This window comes from Amblyomma americanum, chromosome 8 (genome assembly GCF_052857255.1).
Source record: "Amblyomma americanum isolate KBUSLIRL-KWMA chromosome 8, ASM5285725v1, whole genome shotgun sequence".
NCBI lineage: Eukaryota > Metazoa > Arthropoda > Arachnida > Ixodida > Ixodidae > Amblyomma > Amblyomma americanum.
Genome location: NC_135504.1, coordinates 107,697,932 through 107,717,787, shown reverse-complemented (window position 1 = coordinate 107,717,787; position 19,856 = coordinate 107,697,932). Strand labels below are relative to the sequence as shown.

Here is a 19,856-nt window from a genome sequence, read left to right as displayed (position 1 = left end):
TGTCTTCCTGACCATATGACGAGGGTGGAAGTAGGGGCGAGTTGGTTGTTGAAGGCAAGGTTGTTCACAAGGTCTCCTTTTCCAGCGGTGTCATGCTTTGTTTGCTGTGTATATTGACCAGTTCCTTGAATGAACACATGAGTTGAGAGTAAACGCTTTGTGTGTCCTGTTCTCCCTTTCGTGAAGTCGTTTCCGTAAAGTACCCACGTTACCCTGGTCTTTTGGTTGATTGAAGGTTCTCCTGACTCTATTAGCGATTACCTTAGTAAATACCTTGTAGGCAACGGACAGTTAGCGGATCGGTCTGTAATCTTTCAAGCCCTCGGCGTCTCCTTTCTTATGAATTAAGATAATGTTAGCATTCCAAGTTTCTGGTACGCGCGATGTCATAAGGCATTGCATATGCAGGGTGGTTATTTTTTCTAGCACAATATTTCCTCAGTCCTTCTACAGATCTAGTGTTACCCGATTCTCATCAGCCGCTTTCCCCCTTTGCATTGCATCTAATGCGTTCTTTACTTCCCTTTTCGCTACTGGCGCGATGTCCTTTTGCTGTGCGCTACCACCTCTCTCATTAACATTCTAATTACATTGACTACTGTATAGATTTGCGTAGAACTATTCGGCTACATTAACTATATTATCCAGATGGCTGACGACATTTCCCTATGTCTCAATGCGTACATCTGGTTTTTACTTTTGCCTAGTTTCCTCTTCACCGCTTCTAGTCGACCTTTGTTCTTTAGGGTATGCTCAATTCTTTCATTTCCAAAGAAGATACAAATACGCTTTAAAATAAGGAAATAAGTGCTACAAAATCCCAAGCAAACGAAGCACGAGCAAAAAAAAGGGCACCTTTACCAAACATCTTCGTCGCGGCGGTGTTGAGATCGAATCTTAGCGATTGGTTGCGTATTTCCTCATGCACTTTGACACTATATGCACCAGATGCTCTTTTAAAAGACGACAACGGTGGCAAAAGAATTTTGGCGACGGTATTCAGCCTGAGGAAATCATCATCATCATCATCATCATCATCATCATCATATATTTGCTTTACACGGGCTGACCCGCTGGAAGTGTCAGGCTACGCCATTACATAGACTGTGTGAAACTGGTGACTGGGCAGAGAGCAGAAGAGAACAAAGCAATGCCAAATAAGTCATGAGCAGACTCTGCAGAATACGTTGCAGAGATCACACACATTTGGCTCCCTAAGCCGTATTTTGTCAAGATTCATTGCACGATTCCGTCTTTTGCGCCTTTATCATTTGTAGCAGCCACTTGTGGCGTCAGGGCCGAGAGCTCGCAGCAGATACAATCCGCATGCCCTGCTATTAGTGTGTACAGGAAAGAGAAAAGGGAGAGGCTGCCCGATGGCTAAGACTCGGTAACATGAATATAAGCTCCTTGTGCTTACCTCCGCATCAGGCCAACTCCAGAACACAAAAAAATACACTAAACATCCTCGAAAGCAGTCGACAGTGTTTCGGAGCCAACAATGAAGCCATGTAGCTGCAGAGAAGCTTTCAATATAAAAACATGACTCATATGTAAATGCACTATAATTTACGGCCACTGATTGCCCGGAGGGACACCATAATACCGCCAGCAAAGTTAGATGATTATTAGAGAAGCTTTTGGTAAGCGTTTTCGGACCCCTTATATTTGACTACAGTGCTACAATACTGTCTGTAATCTTATTCTTCGCGTTACACGAACATGTTGACCACGCATAATCGTGTTTTGCATCCCAAGCGGCCCTGAACAGACCTTCTTGTGCAGCAGGGAAGTACATTACGCGGGTCGAGCTGGTGACACGCTTAACTTCCTTCAATAAATTCAGGGAACTGATTCGAAGATACGACTTTTTCCCAGCGCGTGAGGATTGTCAACGCAGTTGGGTTGTCAAGCTTTCCTATCTGCGCTTGCGCACAGTGTGGATAGCTTGAAGCGGAGGCTTGTTAACTTAAAAGTGTTGAGTTCGCTGTTTTAATTACCGGCAGAAAAAATCGTGCTCGCTGTGAAGCACAGCCTATGAGCACTTTAGTCGAAAGCTAACGCCTGCGAGTTAAGTGCAAATACGAGTATATGGATACACGCCCACGCTACACAAGACAACTGAAATTTTTATTTAACGTTGCATGAAAATACGAAAATAAAACACAAATGCATGTGCGCTCTTCGCGCCGTCCTAGCGGGGACGGCGCGAAATTACTGACCGCAGTAATTTAATACAAATAACACTACTCCCTCTTCTGGCCATATGGTCGCAAGACATGTTTCTTGCATTTATGCGCTATCGGTATTCTTTTACAGGTTCTGACATTGCATACAGTTAAATTCATCGCAACAGCGACGCTCTTATTATTTGCATCTGAAAATATGCTCAGGGAACATCGGATAAAGGCACTTTCTGGTGTATTGATGTTATCAAACAAAACATGCAAAAAAATAAACCGGCGGTTACGCAGTTTGCAACGCGGTCTGCTCTCAGTTTTTTATGAGCGAGTACACAAAGTGCACAAAATGGAAGCCTCCGCAGACAATAGCGGCGACCTGCATAAGAAAAGAAAGCATTGCGTTAGAGGCACATTTACCAGAGCGGCAGATATCTACAAGGCGCAGCTTTGCAAGAGATTGTAGCGACTGCTTGCCGTCCACATGAATAAAGGTGGTAAGCCAATCAAGCTAAGTAATCACCGTAGCTGCCATGTTGAAACAGCTTGCTCCACATCTACAACCAAAAACTTGAATTCGTTTGTTTAGATTTCAGTGACACACACGAACATTCACACGCACAGACACACACACGCACACGCACTCGCGTGCACACACACACACACACACACACACACACACACACACACACACACACACACACACACACACACACACACACACACACACACACACACACACACACACACACACACACACACACACACACACACACACACACACACACACACACACACACACACACACACACACACACACACACACACACACACACACACACACACACACACACACACACACACACACACACACACACACACACACACACACACACACACACACACACACACACACACACACACACACACACACACACACACACACACACACACACACACACACACACACACACACACACACACACACACACACACACACACACACACACACACACACACACACACACACACACACACACACACACACACACACACACACACACACACACACACACACACACACACACACACACACACACACACACACACACACACACACACACACACACACACACACACACACACACACACACACACACACACACACACACACACACACACACACACACACACCACCGCCCACAGCCCGCCACGCCGTACCAATTCAAATACGGTTAGGGAGTACCATAAGCTCCTAAAGGGCTGTATCGCTAGGTGTGCCTCAAGGAAGTGTTCTTTCCCCCACGCTTTTTAACGGTGATTAGGCTGGCCTTCCCTATACATTGCAGAAAAATTGCAGGCATGTGTGTATTTCGAGATATGCAGACGACATTTTTCTTTGGTTTACAGTCTTCCAACTCAACCGATTAGCATTGATGACTGGACATGTCCTACATTCGGTACAAATTATGTTCAAGATGTGGGACTGTATTTATCAGTAGGAAAATCCGGCTTCGTCCTGTTTCCAGGTATAGGAAGACGCAATGCACCGTTGAAGTTAGACCTTGGTCACTCTTGCATTCGACAATTCAGTCACGTGAGCTTTTTGTGTGTCATTATTGACTCCCGTCTACTGTATCGACGAACTGTGGACTCGACTGTCTCATCTCTATCTTCGCGTCTGAATATGATCCGTGTAATCGCAAGTGAGCAATGGGGAACTACCCTTCCTCAATGGTCAGATTTCACGAAGCACTGCTGATTAGTCGTTTAATGTACCAACTACCTTCATTTTCCCCTTGGCATCACAGCTTTAAAGTCTCGAAATTTTCAACAGAAAGGGCTTGAAGAGCCTTTGAAGATCCGCGGCCGGCAGCGAACAAAGCAGTGCTTCATGAGCCACTATCCAAACCTCTTATCCTTATCGCTTCAGAATGGTTACTAATGCAACTTGGCCGCCTCAGAGAGGCGGTAGATGCGCGATCCCATCTGCAGTGGTTTCGAAAGAGATCTCAGCTCCGATTATACTTGACACGTAAAGGGGCTCTGAAAGGGGCTCTAGTAAATTTTCGGTATGCCTGGGATGTTAAAACACTCCGCTTCACGACTGTTTTAATGCACTTTGAATAAGCTAGGTTACCTCTAGTCAAACTTTGAATTTCATGAGAAAAGGAGCGCGAAAAGAAAACGACGGACGAAGACAAAACAGACAGCACGAGCGCTAACTTCCGACTAACTTTCACCGTCTTCGCGCCTTCTCCTCTCCTCTCGTCACTTCTTGCACGCTGGAAGGTCGGCGCTGCTACGGCAGCCCCACCTCTGGGGGCGGAGATTCCTGACCAGCCGGAGTACACGGCTTATTATCAGCGGCCCTGGTAGCTGTCTCTCGTCGGAAAGAATCTAACCAATAGCCACCTCTCAACTTGAATACGCAGGTGCGATCGACGGAGGAGGGTGCAAGAATGAAAAAGACTGTGGGAAGGGCTCTCCAACTTTCGCCCTTCATTGTGGGCTCTCTGCTGCGTGTAGAAGAGAATTATTTCACTCCGGTTTTTATGACAACACAATGCAGTGATTGAGCGAGTTGATCATGTGCTCTCTTCGGGAGGTGTTCCAGAGCGCTTTTAGCACATTTAGTTCCCTAGGCCTTGATGCTCGAAGACAAAGCAAGCGAACCACCCTGGTTAATTGCGGGCCTTGACTATACGGGCACTGCTCCTCACGTGGGTGCTAAGCGCAGTTCTCCTTTGGCGGCAACGCGTTCGCTCGTACTTGAATGTTTAGAAACAGAGTATGCCCGCCATTTTCAAATTTTCACATATGGTTCTTCGGATAAGGCCACATGAGCTTGCTCAGAGGCTTTTCATATTCCTTCTATGAATACAATCTGGTATGCAAAGTCTGTCGAAAGTATACGTCCCAAGGTGTCTGCTTCTGAGGCCTGCAGCTCGGCTCCTCTTGCATATCCAGGGACCCAAATCTCACGTAGGCGGGCGGAACATGCATCCTCAACCTTTCCAAACTGAGGATTGTCAAGTGTGCTAAATAGTCCCGCTAAAGGGCTTGGAAGCAAACCTCTCGGGATATATATTTCTGGCAAAGACTGTACGCTTAACAGGATTCGTGCCCTCCACAACCGACAAAATTGTTGTCAATGAGGCGGCTTTGTGGAAGCTAGGAAGTTGTCCAGCTCAACCTGTTGTGATCCAATGGATTCCAAATCCGCCCTTCAAAGGTTACAGCGCTGGTTCCTACTGATGCCTTGTCTCTTAGCGCTCTACGCACGGCGCATAATCTGCACAGCAGAGGCTTCTCTATTCGATTCCAATGGGTGCCCTAATACATAGGTGTCATAGGCAACGAGGTGGCGGAAAGCCTCGCCTATAATGCGCTGTCAGGTAATCCGTCAAGAAAAGGCACTCAGGATGCCACAAGACTCTTCACAGAAACGGTGCTTAGCCATTTTATTACCCCGCGGAGTTCACTCCACAAGTCATGTATGACCAAGGAACAAAAAAGCTCCCAAGAATGGCATTCGCACGGCTATGCTCGTTCTCCTGCGTGGATGTATAAGACGGGCCAAGCTTCATCTCCGTTATATTCCACATTTGGAATGTGTAGGGATATAGAACATAATCTTATGTGCTGCCCAGTGCACAACGTGGAAAAGTGTGTTTTGTTTGCTTTCCTCGAGAAGACAGGAGCCTCTTACAGTTCCCTTCAGGACATTGTCTAGGAGCGAGGAAAACAGTCATGTAGAAAGGAGGCTTGAAGTCTTATTTTAAAGCTCCTCCATTACTTGGATCTGGACTCTAGATGGCGACTGCAGAGGAGGAGTTCACTATTATGGGTGATTGTGTGTGTAGCGATGTTGATCAGCCAGGTCTAAGGCATGTGCTTGATTTGTTGGCCTTAGTTAACAGTTTATGTCGCTACGGTACCGCAATTGCTGGCAGAATCGGCAAGGCTAATCCACCCTGTAGATTGCAACAACTTCAACTCAACACAACACAACACAACTGAACTCAATTTACCTTCACACCACACCACACCATTGCACACGGCACCCGTGTACGTAGGTGTTTTTTCAAGGGAAAGTGAATCGCCGCTGATTGTTTGCAGAATCAAGTGGTTAGATTTGCGCTATTCAAGCAACCTTCCAACACTAACGCGCATCCAAACACAAACCCAAAACCTGTGGCACAGCCATCGGTAACCGCATGAACGTCTTGACACTCACGCTCCTCAATGCAACGGAGTGTCACTCACCCCATCGATGACCGAGGCGTTGCCGACGCTGCCGACTCCGCCGCAAATGTAACAGCTGGCTGCTATTAATTGGAACATGGTGTACTGAAAGACGAAGAAAATGGCACGCTCGCGTTAAAAGTAATGTGACGGACAGAAAAAGTATATTAACCCTTGAGTGCTCAGCGTTAGCCAATCGCGATAACGTGGTCGACTGACAATGCGCCATCGCTTTTAAAGCTTTTCTCCTATCAAAATATATTTAGAAGCCGCCGATAAAGGAGAGTGCATCAAGAAGAAGACATTTCTAACCCCATGCAGTGCGAAACTAGGCAGTTTAAAATTTCAGCAAAGATCAGTACAGCCAATGCAGGCAAAGCTCAGTTGCCCCGCACATTCGTGACACAAGCAGGCCAGAGTGTTGTACACCTGTTTTATTTAACCACCTGTACTTGAACGTGAAGTAGTCAGCCACGAAAACAAGAGTTCTCAGAAAATTGAGAGTTCAGTTTTCACTGGTATCAGGATTTCACACAAAATTTGATCAGACAACTATCTGCAACAAGTATCAGCGGTAAAAAAGAAGCTACCTCGTGGAAAACAAAAGTGCTGAATTCAAATTGTGTCAAGCGATCTACGTCAATGCAACCTACGCCGCAGTATATGAGAGGACAGCGCCAGACATCGACCAGGCTCTGAGCCGAGTGGGCGACAATGCGCAATAGTATTCGATGAGCGCACTCACGTAAAATAACTTGGGCAGCATGAGCGCCGTGTGGAGGCTCAGCATGGACGAGCAGAGGAACACGCAGCCGTTGGCGGTGAATGCGCACGCGCAGCCGTAGAGGAATTGCTCGCTGGAGGTGGTCGCGCCCAGAGTGCCGTACGTCACCCACAGGAAGGTGCCAACTGCCTGCGCCCAAACACACCGAGCACACTATTTGGACAAACGAGCGGAGTGTCAAGATGTTGTTCTACATCCTATGGAAAGCGGCATTTGGCAATATGAACGCCATTTTTTTGCCGCATCCTGACTGTTAACAGTGTGCCATTTCGTTACTCGCTTCATTGGACGAGATACAACTGTGCGTTTATTATGTGTTTGTTACTTGTCGTTTTCTGATTACCGCTGGCACCTCAGATTGTTTTGCGCGCTCTGCAGGGGAGGATTTATGAAGGGGGTCGGCAAGGGGGGGGTCTCACCTTTTACTCTTCCCGCAAGCGAGAAATTTTTTGCAAGAAAACTATACTGAACCCCATCTGTAGACCAAAAAGGTCCAAGAGGTACATGGTGCAAATGGACCCCCGCCCCCCCCCCCCCCCCCCCCCAATCGCCCTCACCAAGAAAGACCCATAATTACACTGCTGACACTCTGTTGTTTCTAGCCATAGGTGGTCATTTTCGCAGTTTCGACTTCGGGGCCTCCTAGTGGAATCTTCTTCCATAAACATTGCTCTCCACAGTCAATTTCTCCCAAAAGATGTTGAAATAAAAAAAAGAATATATATTTGAGCACACATTTTTTTTTCTAACTTGCGGATTCCCAAGATGGTGGGGCGGCGCTCAAAATTAAAACGTACTTTGGTACAGTTCATAACCCGATCTTTTTTTTTTCTCGGACATTTGAGCACCAGTATGTGAAGAGCTCCTTATAGAAAAGCAGTTGCTTACAGGAATATTAAGGAAATTCGTGCATATTCTCACCGCATTGACAAGCTAGATTCTCCCAATTTTTTGGCCATGCAAGCTCAAAGATTTGCGCGTTCACGTGCGCACGTTTCACTGGTCTTTGTTGTGGCCTGTCGTACCACTGGCGCTCAGCGCAATTATCCGCGATGACATTACCAACACATCTCATATCAATATCAATATACAGGGTGTCTTTTTAAATTTTACGGATTTTGATTTTAAAAACTGTTAGAGATACGTTGGTGCCCTCTAGTGAGCTGCATTGTTCAGCAAGGCGTACATTATGCACCTGATATGGATCAATAATTAGGCGGTTAATTAACCTAAAAGAACTAACTTTTTATTCTTAAATTTAGAGGGCAAAGTTATATTGAGAAATTGATGGCCGTCAACATCGAAGATGAGCCCTGTTTTTAAATTTTCTTAATCGGGTATGTGTGTCAACATAAGAAACGTCAAGAATGCCCAACTGAAAGCTTGTTTAGTTGCCTTTCCCGCATTACCTAATTATATAAAGGCGTCGCTGCGCTAGATATCGTCGCCGAAATCAAGTTAACTTCTTCTAGATCATAAAATGCACTGATTTCACCTGCATTTGGTGCATAATAAGTGGCAGAGATTCCATTTTATAAGTATGCAATGCGAAAAAGCCAACTCAACGAGCTTTCAATTCGCATATTTTTTTTTTTATTTTAGATATCTCGAAACAAACTGCCGATTAAAAAATTTAAGAAACAGCTCTCACCTTTGGCGTTGACGGCCATCAATTTCACTATATAACTTTATCCCATTAACTAAAAAACTAGAAGTTTATTGGTTTGTTCAGGTTAAATAATTTTTAAATTGTTGATCCATATGAGGCACATAATGTCCGCCTTGATGAACGGTCCAGCTCAATAGATCGCATCGGTGTATCTCTCAGGGGTTTAAGAACAAAAATTTGTAAAGGTTAAAAGAAATCACCGTGCATGATGGGTAGTAGTACTGCTTTTGGGGAACAGCATCAATTTAAGAAAATTTGTCAAACGCACGCAAAAATACAAGAAGAAAACACACGTAAAGGCTGTGTTTTCCCGTGTTCTGTTTTTCCTGAAAAGAAGCACAGCAACGGTTGACGAGATAGCCCACAGCATGTGGGATCTGGTGGGAGCGAAGTTTACAAGGCGAGGCAGGGTGCGTGATAAGCTGCCGGAACAGGATTCTGAAAAAATCGGAAGCAGTATTCAGGCACTATAGTGGCTAGTTTCTTCTTTGAAGCACGCAGCGTTGCTTTGTAACTCTACGAAGCGCAGTTCAAGACGAGGTCATAGTTTCCCGTAGTGGTGGTGGTAGTCCCGCTATTGGCCGCTGACCTGACCACACATTGAGGATCCGAGACGAGATTCTTACTCAAATATTCATATTTCATTATGCATATATACGTACAGGCGCGACCCAAGCAAAACAAAACTCATTAGGCATCCAGCTCATACAATCATTCGCGTCAGAGCTTGCATCAAGCAGTATTTCTATAAGTCTTCTCCGTTGTGTTTCTGTCCTTTAAAAAGGACAGAAACACAGAAACACATGGCCTCGTTTCCACTTGACAGTAGTCTTCCCGACAGGCAACCTTCTCAAAAGGCGTACAGACACAAAATTCTTGGGCGTCAGTTTTTTAAACTTGAAAGAGGTGTATGGTACCAGTAATCATTAAACCGAGCTCCAAACACCAGAGTTGAGTTTCCCCTTCCGGTGGCGATGAGAGGAAACTACTTTATGATGAAATCGGAGTTTCTTGATGATCCGGTGGTTCTACTCGCAAACATTCACATTACTCAAGGAAAGGAGAAGGTTAACTATTTATTTAAAACATAGGTAAAAAACGAGAAGAAACAAAGCAAGGAGAAAACTATTTACATGACTAAATCGTGGATCAGACGAATTGAGCCCCCGCTCAACCCAGAGCGCTTGGTTTAAAACCCTCTGTCTCCGCCCATAGCGGGGACAGCAACCAATAAGATAACAAACGACCCATCTCGCCAATCAGTGGTTAGGGAAAGGAAAATAAGGTCCGCCCACTGATCAGAGATTGGGGAAAAAGTTCTGATTAAAACATTTGGGAAGGAGGTTTCAAATAACCACACAAACAACACAAATGCGACTTCCGTTCCCCACGCCACCCATGGCTCCACAGATGCTAGAAACATGTGCCGACGAGGCGATGACTCAGGTTGTTGACAGAAACAAAGAGAACACAGTCGTTAAGGGAATAATCCGTTTCCTGGTCACCCAGCACTCGGTCCCCACCCAGCTGTATCTCTCCCGCATCGCCGAAGTCTCGTCACCCCTTGACGACGCACACATGTCGACAGCTGTATCTGGTTAGGCTTTTTCAAGGCGGATTATGCCCGAGGCGGCGCGGGTAAACAAGGATGTCCGCTGCAAGACGGAGGAAGTAGGGACCAGACGGCTCCCTTTGATGCGGCACGCGGCGCCGACACTGGCGCGACCTTTCTCAGTGTTCGTTCGAAGAACGGTCAGCGAACTCCACACCTCCCAATCAAGAATGTCACGCGGACACTTGCTGTCAGTGTGACATAAAAGTTCAGTCACAATTTGCCGGAACACAAAAAAAATCACACAACCGTGCACACACACACGCATATTGTGGTTAATTCAATCCGCACACAGGGGTCGAACACCAGTCTGCACATTCCAGAACTTGCCATGTCCGTTCTATGAAGGCTAACTGCCAAACTAGCCTTCACTTCCCCCCGTGACTACCGCAGTAAGCTAACTAGTTACCCTAAAAAAATTACACCTACTATTTAATCACTCGTTTGCGGCTATAGCAGAGGAAACTGACGCAAACACACATCAAAGAATTATCCTAATGTCATTGTTCCTGGCATTCTATACGAGAGAGCGCATCAGCGCACTTGTTTAGTGACCCTTTAATATGCACGACCTCTAGGTCATACTTTTGTAATGCAAGCGACCAACGCATCAACCGCGCACTAGTGGGCGCCGAACGGGTCAGGTACGTGAGCGGGTTGTGGTCTGTTGCGACCTTCACTTTAACCCCAAATAACCAATTATCCAGTTTCCCCAGTGCCCACACGACTGCAAAAGCTTCTCTTTCGATTGCCGACCACTTGGTCGGAGCAGGGGTCAATTTATTGCTCAGAAATGCAATCGGCTTCTGTTCCCCCTAAACAGACTGCAACAGACATGCCCCTATCGCCACCTCCGAGGCATCCGTTGTGAGAAGGAACTCCTGGTTTTGATCAGGTGCGACCAGCTCCGGCAACAACGCCAGTACCCTTTTCACCTCACCGAACGCTTCCTCGACCTTTTCATTCCAGGGAATGACATTCGGGACCCGCCTGTTGGTGAGGTCGGTCAATGGGCGAACTACCTTTGAATACTCCGGTACATATTCTCGGTAGTAGTTAAAGAGGCCCAATACGCTACGCAGCTCCTTCTTTGTTTTGGGTGCTTTCAGTTTTGTGATCGCGCTTACTCTCTCTGGGTCGGGAGCATGCTTGCCTGATCCTACTACATGGCCTAGGTATTTTACCGTTCTCTGCGCAAACTTGCATTTCGCAGCGTTTGTCGTTAAGCCTACTTCTCTCAGAGTCTCAAGTACTGCCTGTAGGTGTTTGATGTGCTCCTCCCAGGTTGCCGAAAAGATGGCTATGTCGTCAATGTATGCCATTGCATAGGAGGAATGTTCTTGTAGGATTTCGTTCATAATCCTCTGAAAAGTTGCTGCCGAGTTTCGCAACCCGTACGGCATTACCTTCCATGCATAGAGTCCTTGAGGTGTTGCAAACGCGGTAAGACGCTGCGACTGTTTGTCTAAGGCGATCTGCCAGTATCCGCGAGTCATGTCCAATACCGATATGTAGCTGGCACTTGCCACTTCGTAGAGCATCTCAGTCATATTAGCCATAGGGAAGCTGTCTGATTCAGTAAATGCATTCAATTTTCGGAAATCAATAAACATCCTTACTGACCCATCCTTTTTGGCTACGCATACAACTGGATGTGCGTACGAGCTGTCAACTGGATAGACGAAGTCCCATTCTAGTAGTTGTGCTACCTGACGCTCTATCTCCTTTCTGAATGCGAAAGGTACCTTATACTGGTGTGACCTTTCTTGCTTGGTGTTGGGAAGAAGCGTTATTTTGTGGCAGCCCAATTTGCTTCGACCTGGGCGCTCGGAAAAAATTTCAGATGCCCCCGTTATGACTTCACAAAGCTCAAGTCTTTGTTGCTGCGTCAACGCTTTATCTTAAATCTCGAACTTTAGGCATTGGTTTCGCATTCCGCGATGTGGAGTCTCATACACCTCACCAAACTCGCTGTCCGAGTCGAAGACAACTCCCACATTCTGGGTTCGTGCTACGTAGGGTCGCAGCCTATTTGCATGCACCCATCTGTTTCCCTCGTCAGTGTCAAGAATATAGCTGTTATCTCTCTTCCTTTCCTTTATAACAGCTGGTCGGCGCCACTTCGGCTGTAGTTTACCCACCTGGCCGCTTTCTAGTATGATGACTTTATCCCCTTCTCTGAACTCTTTTGGTCTGGCCCTAAGGTTGTATTTGGCTGCATACGACCTCTGTATGGCCTCTGCCCTTTCGTCAACCCTTTTCGCGGCGTCATTCATCCGTTCCCTCAGCTCGAGCAGATATTGAGCGGCTGGTATATTCAGTCCCGTCGGCGGAGTCCACTCACCAGTCCACGTTTTGTGGAGGATATTGAGTGGTCCATGTGGCGCCCGCCCGAAGATTAGTTCAAATGGTGATTTGCCCGTTACGTCATGCGATACCTCCCTGTATGCCCAAAGCATGCATGGAATGTGCCGGTCCCATTCTCTCTGATGATCATGTACAACATGTCGAAGCATCGCCTTAAACGTTCCGTTCCACATTTCCACAATCCCGTTACTCTGAGGGTGTTCCGGAGTGGAAAACCGCATCTGCACCCCCAGCCTCTGCCTGAATTCTTGAGTTAATTTGGACACAAAGTTGGTTCCTTGGTCACAGCAAATAAGTTCAGTAGTCCCATACCTAATGAAAACCTCTCTTAGTGCCTGGCATGTAGCCTTGGTTGTCAGATTTTTGAGTGGTATCACTTCTGCCCATCTCGTACACAAATCAACGACGCTCAGCGCATAGCGGTGTCCCCGTGCTGACCCGGGCTCAAGCGGTCCTATACAATCGAGGAACACTACCTGAAAAGGTGTATCTGGTCTAGTTAGCGGTGTTATCGGCACTCGATCTCGAACAGTCGTACGGGAAAACACTTGGCACGTATGACAACTGCGGCAGTGCTCCTTCACGTCAATTACCATCGTTGGCCAAAAAAACGCACTTCTAAGCCTCTGCTTGGTTTTCTTTTCTGAAAAATGCCCTCCACTTGGTCTGTCGTGCGCCAGTTCGAGCACTTCACGTCTTCGCGGTTCTGGCAGCACTATCTGTTTGTATAACCTTCCATCAATCTTTTCTTCATGGAAAAGCATCTCCTCCTGCACTACCATCCCATGACTACCTTCTCTTGCCTGTCTCCACGCTTCTCTCAACGATAGATCGTCTCGCTGCTCCAGTTTGTAGTTTCGAACCCTCGACGTAGTTTCTGCCACTACTTCTTCCTGACCTGCTGATTGACTCCTGAACTGCTGATTGACTGTTTCTCCTTTCGGTACTAAAGACATAGGCACATATATTAAGTCTGCCTCCACGATCTGTCCAAAAGCACCCCTCAGTTTTATTTTACCGGAACAGTCATTTCGACACGACAGAGGCACCGTCTCTGCCCTTAACACTGTAATCTCCGCCCCTGAATCTACACAAGCTTCTGCCTGGTTATCTCCGATTTGTAACCTTACCCTGGTAAGAGAGTGAGATTTACTCAACTGCTCAAGTTTAGCCGTCCTTTCCAGTTCGGATTCTAGCTTATCAGGAACCAACATTTGAGCTCATGCTACTAGCTTGCTCGCGTCCTTCTTAGACTCTGTTGCGTCCTGTCTTTGCTGTGCACTTGGGCAGTGAATAGAGATGTGCCCATATTTCTTGCAGCGAAAGCACTTCGCCCCTGCGTGTCGATTTTTACCTCCGGAGTTAGGGCTTAGGATTGGCGTCTGTTTTTCCCGTTTCTCCCCACCTTGATGTGGTGGTTTAACACCTTCGAACCGCTCCCTCGGTTTGCCTACCCGTCGACTTTCCTCGAACGTCTCCGCTAATCCGGCAATCTCATCGGCCGTAAGCCAGTTCCGGTTCTCATTTTGCATGACATATGTCCTCACTTCGTCTGGCAGCACTTGTTTGAAACGATCTGCTATCATTGTCTTTCAAATCCTCCAGACTTTCAACCTCTCGGCTATTCACATAGTACACGAACATTGTCTCGAGCTTGGTCGCTACCTGATGCCACGAGTCACCTTCCTCCTTACGTACCGCCATGAACAACCGTTTGTACTCATTCTGAGTCATTTTGAGCTCTTTTAGAACCCTTTCCTTAAGCTCCTCGTATGGCATTATCCTTCCGTTGGACTCGCTAGCTACAAATGCCCTCGTTTTCGCAGTCAGAAATGGCAATAGGATAGCCCCGCAACTTTCTTTAGGAATCTTAAGGGTCTCTATCATTGTGTCTACACTTCTGAACCATGCGGGCACTAATGGGTCCTTTTCTGGCATAGGAGCCAGCACCGCTCTCAGTTCTTTTGCGTACTTGCCCAACTTTGGACCTGACCGCTGTCCATGCTGCGCATCCAGTTGCGGTGGAAGTTGCCTTTGCGTCAATTTTATTTTTTCCAGTTCAATTTGGAGCTTAAATTTTTCAATTTCGAACATTTGAACCTTCTGCTCTTTTTCCATTAGCAAAGCTTGCGTCATATTTCCCAGTGCCCGCTCGGTCGTTAGCACCGACTCTGATGACACGAGTTGCTCAACAGGCTCTAGACCATTCCCCCCTGCAGCATACATCTCTGCATCAGTCATTATAGCGCTACCCTATAGCGAACGACTACTACACAGACATGGCAATTTCGGAGAAAGCAAACAGGTGTCCTACCTCTTTCGATGCTCCGACGACCGCAGCGCTGTCAATCTCAGCATGATGACAGCGGGCTCCCGGGAAGGTATAGACGCCCACGAGTTGATCCTGGTCCCTCAGCAGCTCACTGCCTCGGACCTCGCTAGACTTCGTCGCTTGGTTCTCAACCTTTTCGATGTGGACGCTGGGTTCTTTTCAGCTGCTCGCTGACTCGACCCCTGATGGCTTGTCGTTGCCCGGCTCCTTCAGCTCCTCGCTGACTTGAGCCTCCGACGTCCTGTCGAACTCGACCCGTGACCTGAAGCTCTCGACGTCGTCTTTCGACGCAGCTTCACGTTTTCTCCTTCAGGACAAACAGCTTGTCCACCGACTTGTTCTTCTCACCTTCCGTCCAATGCCTTGAGTAGAAAGAAGTTACGATCCTGTGTCGACTGCGCCAGTTGAATTTCCCCTTCCGGTGGCGATGAGAGGAAACTACTTGATGATGAAATCGGGGTTTCTTGATGACCCGGTAGTTCTACTCGCAAACATTCACATTACTCAAAAAAAGGAGAAGGTTAATTATTTATTTACAACATAGGTAAAAAAACGAGAAGAAACAAAGCAAGGAGAAAACTATTTACATGACTAAATCGTGGATCAGACGAATTCAGCCCCCGCTCAACCCAGAGCGCTTGGGTTTAAGCCCTCTGTCTCCGCCCTTAGCGGGGACAGCAACCAATAAGATTACAAACGACCCATCTCGCCAATCAGTGGTTAGGGAAAGGAAAATAAGGTCCGCCCACTGATCAGAGATTGGGGAAAAAGTTCTGATTAAAACATTTGGGAAGGAGGTTTCAAATAACCACACAAAGAACACAAATGCGACTTCCGTTCCCCACGCCACCCATGGCTCCACAGATGCTAGAAACATGTGCCGACGAGGCGATGACTCGGGTTGTTGACAGCAACAAAGAGAACACAGTCGTTAGGGGAATAATCCGTTTCCTGGTCACCCAGCACTCGGTCCCCACCCAGGTGTATCTCTCCCGCATCGCCGAAGTCTCGTCACCCCTTGACGACGCACACATGTCGACACCTGTATCTGGTTAGGCTTTTTCAAGGCCGATTATGCCCGAGGCGGCGCGGGTAAGCAAGGACGTCCGCTGCAAGACGGAGGAAGAAGGGACCAGACGGCTCCCTTTGATGCGGCACGCGGCGCCGACACTGGCACGGTCTTTCTCAGTATGCGTTCGAAGAACGGTCAGCGAACTCCACAACCAGTGTGTAGATTTAATAATTAATTACAAACGATTTTTTACCGCCAGTGTCGGCCTCTGTCGGCGCTAGCACTGAAGTGCACCTTGAAGTCACGGTCGACAGCCGACCTGGACTACCACATTCCTCATGACGTCGGCATCGCCGACAAGTACTGATTGTTTCTGTGACCAACCACTAGGTTCGGTGACGTTGCAATTTTGACGCCAAAACTGACATCATGGGCGAGTTCACCATAACGTCAGTCGATGCGGGTGGAAATGCTGAGTGCCACCTAGGACAACATTTAAAATTATATTAACTTATGTTCCAGTCAACATTTAAGACTGAAACTTGCTAGAAGGCATCTCCGTAAGCCCATGCAACAAATGATATTATTTGTTTGCATTGGAAATTTTGTGTCTATGCATTTTCAACAAAGCGATGACATTTCTTTTAGCCATTTGGTTTCATTATCTCCAGCATGACTTCGATTTCCGAACGTCACTCTCTTCGCCGCAGTTAACTTGCGGGAATTTTAATAAGCTGCATCGGGTAGAATTCTTTAAATCATGAGAGCCAAGAAAATTGAGTTTTGCCCCTTTTTAGCCCTCCTGCTTGGGCTGTGGGAGCTACAACATAGAATAAATACATAACGAACTAATTGGTTTATAGTGCATTTTTTTCTGTTCCCTCACTCATTAATAGCTCTAAATGGACACCCCGACGATACGTACCGATTGTCTGACATATACAAGCTTACTGAGAAGGTGGAAAAATGAGTCAATGAATAAAGACTTCATTCCAAGAGGAGGAACGGCTCTTGGAAATAGCAGAGAAGAGGGGGGTTACGGGGTTTCGGGGAACGAAGCAGCTTCTTGTCTATTATTTTCCTAATCTTCTGACCTGCGTGTAGCCTTCTCTCTCTCTAGAACTGCGTCATTTACCTGTGTTGTCATAGCTTAGGGCAGCCTATCTCTCTCAAAGTACTCGAAGCAGGTCGTCTGAATAAGATATGTCGCAATGACGTGTTGTGTTGCGGTGTTAAATTGTATTTTAATTGCTAGGAGGCTCATATTGTCATCTGGTATGTGGTATGTGCCGAATTATGTGTCTCCCTTGTTATGACGCTGTGCAGTTTCACATGAGCTGATGTATATCTCTACAGTGTTCGCGACAGTGTGTGCATTGGTTGTGCAAGTCTGTTTTGTGTCTGGCTGGAAGTCATTTCTGGAGTATATGCGGCCGTACACTGCGTTAGCTATGATAGAATAACACATCGGCTTCTTTCAGTTTGGTCTGCTATGCCGGTGTTCTGGTGATAGGAATACCGATGCCAGCGACAAACTTCACGGCCCAATGGGAATGCTTGTTGCAACTCACCACCTCCAGGACATTGAGCCATCCGTCGGTCGTCAAGGTGTATTCCCGGATGTAGATACGCACCATGGCAACGCAGTCACGCTTCTAGACCTCGAACACCCTGCGCGCGCAGTGGGCAACGGTATGTCGAAATCCTCAAGGTAAAATATCCCTGAAACTGTCTAAATTTATGTGCTAAAAAAACATGGCAATCTCTGAAGTATTTAATTAGAAACATGTCTTATTTTTTGTACTCACAAAACTTACGGATTGGGATGGACTGTGATTATATTTATTCATGCACTGCGGATATATTTTAGCCAGTCTGCTTGAATGAAATGAAATTGGAAACGAGCTTGAATCAAAATAGAAAAATCTAAACCGGAATGGAAACTTGTTTTTTCTTGAAGAAAACATATCGTGCCGGTGTATCGCAGCGCAGGTTAGAAAAATAGTGTAGCTAGCTGTCACTGCATAGTTTCCTAGTTCCTTTGCGCACGTTAGCTCGAGTTAATTAACTGTCCTTCGATCACTGCAGAGTGAAGCAGCGTCGACGAAGACCGACCGTGCAGGAAAGAGAAGCGTGGCTGGGCTGTGCAAGAGCCCGCATCACGACTCCAGTGTTATCGTGGGTGAAGTCTAAGGTTACGTTATTGTTTAATATTTTGAGCTACAAGCAGACAGAAAATCTGCGTCGCTGTTTTCTTTGGCCAAACATCTGTTTACGCTACCTTTTACTCTACCGCACAGCACGCATTACAACGACGGGAAGAGTATCGTTGTGCAACCGTTAGTATTCTGGACTGAGCTCGGTCATAAGGGTAGCGGGAACTCTGCGCCTTTTGAGGCGCAACAGAGACGGCGACATTTTTTTCGGCATGTCTTCCTCAGGCGCATATGAATCGAGGGTCATGTGGGTGCCTTTATATCTGGAGAAGAAATTTATAGTTTATACCGTAGTATTTTAAAAATAGTAACAGATTTCAGTTTTATACAGCGTGAGGTTCGTAGGGTCAATCTGTGCATGTGGCGTGGCGGAAAATCTTCTAGTGGCTTGTACAAGCATGTGGCTTGTACAGCAATTCAGACATTATGCACGTGATGGAGCTCGATTAATCAGAAAATGAGGAAATTAACTAATCAAAATTGGAAGTATTGGTTTTAAGGCGAAAGGTCATAATGCTGAATTTATGGCTATCACTCAGAAAGGTGAGCCAAGTTTTTTTAAATTTTCTGAATCGCTATTGTGGTTCGAGATACCAAGCGTCAAACATGCGCTTTTGAACGCGGTTTCAGTTGGCTTTCCCGCGTTGCACAATTATAAAGCGGTGTCGCTGTGCGTGGCAACGCGGCCGAAATGTTCACGTCTTCTGCATCAGGAAATACACACATCGCGTCTTATTTTGCTGCCTTAGCATTAGACATGCGAGCGACGACATATTATAAATGTCGCGTGGGAAACCAACGCAACGAACGTACATTCAAAAAATTTAAATCTGGGCTCGCTTTCGACGCTGATGCCTTCAAATTCGCAATATTAACTTGCGCCTTAAGAACAAAAATTAAATAGTTAATTAGGTAATTTTACTTAATAATCTTCTAGTACTTCAGCTCTATCACCTACAGTAAAGTTCGCATTGCTGTACAATCCACATCTCTAGACTGCGCCGACGCGTTTCTCTCCGTTTTTAAAATAAAATTATGTAGAGACTAAAACGCTTCAGGAATCATTCGTGCTACCCCAGATTACTCGACTGCAAGAATGCATGCGTGCTGTTCAGTACTTTGACCTTAAGCATACACAAGGAACAACACAACGACGTTTTTCACTGAAGAACTTTTATGATCTCTTTTCATTACGTCACTTGTAAGCGCCCATGTAGCAACAGTGATTACGTAGCGTGTACGACGTATCTCCTTCGAATCCTCTCCTATTCTGGACATCTCGGCGCAAGCATTTCTTTTTAACTTTATTTATTTTCCAATGGTGCCGCGCGTTCCAGGTGAGATCGATCAGGCGGATTACAAGGAACAAGGATGGCACAAGCATTATATTTCTGCGCCCTGCGAGCCAACCACACACAAAAACTACCACTCTCGGA

At 46.4% G+C, this 19,856-nt stretch overlaps 1 protein-coding gene across 1 annotated transcript; it reads right to left on the bottom strand.

The window, feature by feature from the left end:
- Positions 1 to 2,493: 2,493 nt before the first annotated feature.
- On the bottom strand, positions 2,494 to 17,871 carry LOC144102667 (uncharacterized). The gene is made up of 4 exons (XM_077635875.1): positions 17,776 to 17,871; positions 7,174 to 7,341; positions 6,450 to 6,533; positions 2,494 to 2,559 (listed from the first exon to the last, which is right to left on the bottom strand). Exons 1-4 carry the CDS (start codon positions 17,839 to 17,841, stop codon positions 2,494 to 2,496), a joined length of 384 nt encoding a protein of 127 aa, XP_077492001.1. The 5' UTR covers positions 17,842 to 17,871.
- Between the last annotated feature and the right edge of the window lie 1,985 nt (positions 17,872 to 19,856).